The sequence below is a fragment of the Mastomys coucha genome, unplaced genomic scaffold (assembly GCF_008632895.1).
Source record: "Mastomys coucha isolate ucsf_1 unplaced genomic scaffold, UCSF_Mcou_1 pScaffold1, whole genome shotgun sequence".
In the NCBI taxonomy this organism is placed as follows: Eukaryota; Metazoa; Chordata; class Mammalia; order Rodentia; family Muridae; genus Mastomys; species Mastomys coucha.
This window is the reverse complement of record NW_022196891.1, coordinates 53,217,390-53,224,107: the sequence shown is the minus strand read 5'-3', so window position 1 is coordinate 53,224,107 and position 6,718 is coordinate 53,217,390. Positions and strand designations below refer to the sequence as shown.

The following is a 6,718-nucleotide window of genomic DNA, read 5'->3' as shown; positions in this document are numbered from 1 at the left end:
AAAAAAAAAAAAAAAAAAAAAGAATCCCAACTCAAGCTGGGCGTGGTGGCACATATCTTTAATCCCAGCCGTGGAAGGCAGAGGCAGTGTCTGTGAGTTCAAGGCCAGCATAGTCTACAAAGAGAGTTCCAGAATAGCTTGGGCTGTTACACAAAGAAACCCTATCTGGAAAAACATGCATCAGTCAATCAATCGAGTTTTGTGAGTCTTATCGGTTCACTAAATTGAGCCAAGTGGGTACTTCTTAGGACAGACAAGGGTAGAAACATAAAGGTAAGTTCAGCTGTCTGCTACTTTGTTAATCTTTAGAACCTTGCACAGAGTACTCTGCCTACTTAATAGATGAGAAAACAGCAGCTTAGAGTATCTAAGACTCTTCTCCAAGGTCACATGATACATGAATAAATTAAAATTCAGGCTCAGGTTTGTCTTTTTTGAAACCTATTCATTTTCCCCAGATGTTCACTTGCAGTCAAGTGATAATTCATAGTGTCAGATAGGTATGTCACAGTACCTTCTGCTTAGATGTTTCTACATGGTGAAACCTTGGTACAGTTGGTTTCAATTCTGTCAGGCTGTGTGTTTCTATGAATCCAGGGTATCAGTCTTAAGGTAGGACGGTGGGGCGACATCATTGCTTCTTGTACTGCCTAGAAGAGAATAGATACTGCCAATTTCCTGGTAATTTATGTTAAGATGCCTTAATTATATAGTATATGATTTCAGAGATGTTTAAAATTTAATAAAAATTGTCCTTGAATCCCTGGAACAGGGAAACAGGCTACATCTAATAGTCCTCAAAGTTTTTCTTGTGTGTCTGTGATGAGTGTACAGGTGCCATTGTACACTTGTGGAGGTCAGAGGAAAACCTTATGACGTAGATCCTCTTCTGTACTTACACAATTTATGGGTTTTGAACCCCAGTTGTCAGACTTGGCAGCAAGTGCTTTACCCACTGAGCCATCCTGTTGGCCTGAGAAAATGAAATTTTATACATAATTTTCTTGACTGAAAAACAGCATATTTAAATGGTTTTATCGAAACTCTATACCTTTGAACTCAGAACATCTGAAATGAAACATGGCTAGAATTAGTATTTCATTTAAAATTAGTCTTTCCGTCACTTGAACATTTACAAGATTAAATAGTTGAAGAGTTTATGTTAACTTTTAGAAGGTTGACTCTGTGATCCCAGCACTTGAGAGGCCAAGGCGGGGGGGTCCTCCAATCTAAGGCCTGTCTATGCTGTGAAGTCAGACATGTCTCAAAAATAAAAGTCCAACTTCACATATGGAAGAGATAACCAAATTGATGATATAGTATATATTTTGTCCCCCCACCCCACTCTGCTATAGCATGCTAAGGATCCAACCCAGGGCCTAGTAAAAACTGGAGAAGAGAAGCTACATCTCTAGTCCCAGAGTTTGGTTGTTAAGGGGCCAGGGCCTCGCATAGTCTAAGCTGATAGGTACTCAACCCCACTGTGTGGTAGAGGATAACCAAACATCAAACTCCTGATCCCCCTGCTTCTACCTCCGCTAATACTCCATCATGCCTTGCTTGAATAATGTAGAAGAATTTTGTTTACTGTTGCTTGTCTTTTGTACAATAAGTTCTACTGTGAAAATGTTCAGGTTTCTAGTTTGCCGTTGTTAGTAGCTCACAAGAGGCTGTCCCTTAAGAAAATTTGCCTCTAGTTTTCCATCATAACAGAGTTTGGGACACTTGCCTGTCCAGATGAGAATGATTACATAATAAATCTTATATTTTACATATTTTTTCTTCTTATACCAGTGATGAATGAAGACCCTATAAGTAACTTATGCAGACCCCCATTAAGAAGCCCAAGACCTGGTAAGAAATTGTTGTGTTGATTTAACCCTTTCTTATAAATACAGTGTTTTAGAGCAGACGTATTCATATGGGTCAAAGTGTAGCTAGGCAAGGTGGTGCACACTTTAATCCTAGAACTTTAGAGACAGGAGGATTGATCAGGAGACTGTGGTCATCTTGGCTTCACAGAGAGTTTAATGCCAGGCTGAGCTGTGTGAGACTATTGAAGCCTTTCTGTGTCCATTGTTCTCTCTACCTTACCCTAATGTCAGTGACCAGTGTCAGCTTATTTCTCCAGAGATAGTTAACGCACGCACCTGCATCTTTTGGGCAGTGATGACGCTTGAACCCAGAGCTTTGCACACTAGGCAAGCTTCCTACCAGAGCTGTATCTACTTCCTATCTCCTTTTTTTTTTTTTTTCTTTTTTTTTGGTTTTTCGAGACAGGGTTTCTCTGTATAGCCCTGGCTGTCCTGGAACTCACTCTGTAGACCAGGCTGGCCTCGAACTCAGAAATCCGCCTGCCTCTGCCTCCCAAGTGCTGGGATTAAAGACGTGTGCCACCACCGCCCAGCCTCCTGTCTCCCTTTTTAAACATAAATCTTGGGTCAGTGAATACTCTTGTGCACCTCCTCTTGTTTCCATTTCATTTTTCACATGTATCAAAGAAGTCTTTCTATATTGGTGAGTGTGTGTGTGTGTGTGTGTGTGTGTGTGTGTGTGTGTATAAAGGTTCCACATTGTTTTCAAAAGATTATTTCTTTCATAGTGCTACAGTGCTTCCGTCCATACGTGATTCTTTCAAATTAAGGTCAGTTTAGTTTTGCCAGTATATTACTAATTAAAAAAAAACAAAACCTAAAGACAAGGCTTGTGGCATGGAGCTATAAAGTGTGCCTCAGCTGCATTTCCTTTGAAAGTCCTTACGTCGGTTTCAAGGCTATGACGGAAAGTCAGTGAGCTGCCCTGCGCAGTCTCCTTTACTTTGTTCTCTGCCTGTTGGTCCTTTCCATCAGGTGCGTGTTGCACCTCAGCCGCTCCCTTTACCCTGGTAAGATCTCTAGGAGCACGCGCTGAGGAGCTGTGTAATGCTTTCTCTTTCGGTTTTAATTGGTTTTTTGTTGTCTCTCTTACAGATTCAACATACCAAACGAATGGAAATACTAAAGTGAATGAAAGAGGTTTGTTTTCTCTAATACTTAGAGGTTTTTATTGAGGATTCTTAGCAGCAAAATGCACGAATGTGTGTGTTTTATGGTTGGCTTCAGAATGCTACTTTGTTCATTATCTCAGTTTGATGGGTCAGTGTCTCTGCAATGAGGGCCTACTGTAGCTCCTTAAATTTTATTCTGTGTAAAATTAAGTCTTTTTTTTTTTCCTTTGTTTTTTTGAGACAGGGTTTCTCTGTATAGCTTTGGCTGTCCTGGAACTCACTCTGTGAACCAGGCTGGCCTCAAACTCAGAAATCCACCTGTCTCTGCCTCCCAAGTGCTGGGATTAAAGGCATGCGCCACCACTGCCTGGCTCATGTGAATTTCTTTCTTTTTTTTTTTTTTTAAAGATTTATTTATTTATTATTTTATGTGTATGAGTACACTGTAGCTGCACATATGGCTGTGAGCCATCCTGTGGCTGCTGGGAATTGAACTTGGGACTCTTCGCTCGCTCCTGCGTGATATACTGTAGCTGTCTTCAGACTTACCAGAAGAGGGCATCAGATCTCATTACGGGTGCTTGTGAGCCACCATGTGGTTGCTGGGATCTGAACTCAGGACCTTGGGAAGAGCTATCAGTGCTTGTACCCGCTGAGCCATCTCACCAGCCCCCATATGAATTTCTTAAATTCTCTATTCAACTGAGGTTGATTTATTTAGCATGGGTACAGTGACTGTAATCCTTGGTGGGGAAGCTGTGAAACAGGATTGCCACAAATTCACAACCAGTCTGTGCTACATTAGAATTCTAGGCCAGCAGCTTGGACTAAGTAAAAACTATCTTAAAAAAGAAAGAAAGAAAGGAAGCTGGATAATAGGGAAATGACATCAAAGCAGGAGGTCTTTACTTCTATCAGCAGAATAGATGCTGCTGATTTGCCTTCAGATTGTCTGTGGGGTTTTTTTTTTTTTAAGACTTAATTATTTTTATTTTATGCATTTGAGTGTTTGCCAGCATATGTGAATAGATGCCTGGTGCATATGGAGGTCAGAAGAGCTGTCAGATCTCCTGGCACTAGAGTTATGTGTGGTTGTGAGTCACCATGTAGGAGCCAGGAACTGAACCAGGTCCTCTAAAAGAGCAACCAGTTCTCTTAACCACTGAGCTGCCTCTTCAGTCCATGCTGTATATTTTTGTAGTTTCCATTAAAAAGATGAAAATGAGTCAGGCACACAACTATAGTCTGAGCACTCAGAGGCTTGATACAAGAGGACCAAGAGTGGGAGTGCAGCAAGACCCTGTAATCCTATCCCCAAAATAAATAAATAAATAAATAATAAATAAATGGAAGACAGCATGCTTAAGACCTTGTATGGATTCTGATTCATAAGAACTAGTCTTAAGACTGTTTTTCTTACATTGCTATGTTTGAACAAACTTCTTTTTAACCACTTCCTATGTCAATGACTGACCTAAATAAATGCTAGGACCACAAAGAGCTCTAAGTTGTTTTCTCTTCTGTATCTCAGGAATACATTAGGTAGTAAAAAAAAGAAAAAAACAGTAAAAATCATTGGAATGTTAGCATTCAGGAGGGTGGTCAGGATTGTGAGTTTGAGGCCAGCCTAGACTACTGACTCAACAAGAAATAATCATTGTAACTTTTTATAAGTGCTAAAATAACAATTTATGTAGAATATAGAGGAAAAATTCTCTCCATGGAAAGGTTTGGCTTTTAATTTAGAAAGGGCATTTGATTAAAAGTTAAAATATGACTAGCAGGCAAATGCAAGGAAGAGCCTGTCAAATTCTGGCTGCTGTGGACAGTGTCATTATTTTGGCTTTAGAGACCGTGTGATGCAGGAGCTAGAACTCCTCGATTGGTAATAGCTCTCTTATGTCTTTATTGGAGGCCTTGAATAATGTGTAGAATGATGTTCTCGGCCACACACAGGGATTGTGTGCTCGCTCTCTTTCTCTGTCTCTCTCTCTCTCGTGTGTGTGTGTGTGTGTGTGTGTGTGTGTGTGTGTGTGTGTGTGTTTAGAGGTCAGAGGACAATAACTTATGGGAGTCTTATTTCTCCTTCAACTATATAGGTCATGGGAAAGGAACTCAGTTTTAGCTCTTGGTGGCAGCCGAACCGTCTTGCCAGCCCAGTTCTGGCTTTTTTCAAATGATGAGATGAAGATAGCCTTGTATAGCCAGTCATCAATTGAGGCTTGAATGTTGTTGATAAATGTCTAAGGATATTAATTATGTTAGTAGAATTAAAGAAAAGATCCTTGGACCAAACATATAAACTCTTCAAAGTGTTTGGATTTTTTGTTGTTGTTGGTTTGATTTGGTTCTTTAAAGAAAAAGAAGCCTGGGTTGATGACCCCTGCTTGTAATCAAGGGAAGCAAAGACAGAAGAATTATGAGTGTGAAGACAGTCTGGGTTATACAGGCAGACCCTGCCATAAAAAAATGAAAAAAAAACTATGACTAAATCCATCTTTAACATTATAGATTTAAAAAGTCACTTTATCGTTTTATTTTGTGACACAGCTTCTATCACCCAGATTGACCCAGGACTTACGATCTCCCTGCCTCTTCCTACAAACCCTGGGAGTGCCAGCATGCACCACCACAACTAGTTTCAAGTCAGCCTTTTATAAGTGTTTCTATATACTGAGTAGTTTATAGGAAGAGAAAGCCATGTGTGGTGGCTCATGTATGCTGTGTAATTATATAAATTAAAACAAAAAAACCCTGCTATACAAAAAATAAAAATATAATAATCTATTGCTTTGAAAATAAAATTTCAAAGCTGAGCATGATAGTGCATGCCTTTAATCCTAGCACTGAAGACTCAGAGGCAGGAGGACATCTGTGAGTTGACGCTAAGGGAGAAAAGAAAGGAAAAAACTTAAGGGGCCAGTGAAGTGGTTGAGGGGATCATAGCAGTGGCTGCCAGTGGTAACAACCTGGGTTCAGCTCCTGGAACTCACATGGTAGAGAGAGGACCAACTTCTGTAGCTTGTCCCTGATCACACACAAACGCTCTGAAAATAGGATGTGATTCAAAATTTTAAACTAATAAAAACATTTAAAGGATGAAAAGACCTTAAATAGTGAAAGAGTTCCTCTAATACAGAATATAATAACATTTTAATCATTTTCCTATCCAATGGGGGGAAGGGGACAGAGAGACTGGGGGAGAGACTTTTGACTCTCTCTCTGCTGTCTTTCTATATATAGTGTAGGCTGGCTTAAACTCACTAGGATTCTCCTGACTGAGCCACTCCTGAGTGCTGGAATCCTGGTTGTGCAGCACCATACCAGCAACTTTGCATTTTACTTCTTTAAAACTAGGTAGTGTCTAGTTTGGGAACTTGAAGCAGGCCCGCAGTCCTCAGCACCTAACAAAGGAAAGACAAACAAGTGGCTAATCTGCAAGCTTTGTGTTTTCAGCCTCCTAACTGTTCCTGAGGCCTCCTTGTGGCCTTCTGCTTGCTTTGCTTAGAGTTGGCAGAAAACATGGTTGTGATGGTGAAAGCTTTTATGCCATTAGAAAAGCAGCCGGAGATAAAGGTTCAAAAGAACTGTTCCCCCAGTTCTGTAAAGTCTGAGTCATTCTATTCTTCCAGTTTTAGTCAATATTTTTGCCTAGTTACGGTGTTTTGTTTTTGTTTTGTTTTGTTTTTTGTTTTTTTGAGACAGGGTTTCTCTGTGTAGCCCTGGCTGTCC

General features: G+C 40.3%; 1 protein-coding gene across 4 annotated transcripts in view; it reads left to right on the top strand.

Annotated features, from left to right (window-relative positions):
- The window catches only part of Tor1aip1 (torsin 1A interacting protein 1), a 32,887-nt gene that overhangs the window by 3,226 nt on the left and 22,943 nt on the right, over nucleotides 1-6,718 (top strand). For all 4 annotated transcript variants that reach the window (XM_031385433.1, XM_031385459.1, XM_031385452.1 and 1 more), the window contains exons 3-4: nucleotides 1,795-1,854; nucleotides 2,970-3,014. In XM_031385433.1, the coding sequence (XP_031241293.1) occupies nucleotides 1,795-1,854; nucleotides 2,970-3,014 (105 nt within the window). The remainder of the gene's footprint in view (nucleotides 1-1,794; nucleotides 1,855-2,969; nucleotides 3,015-6,718) is intronic.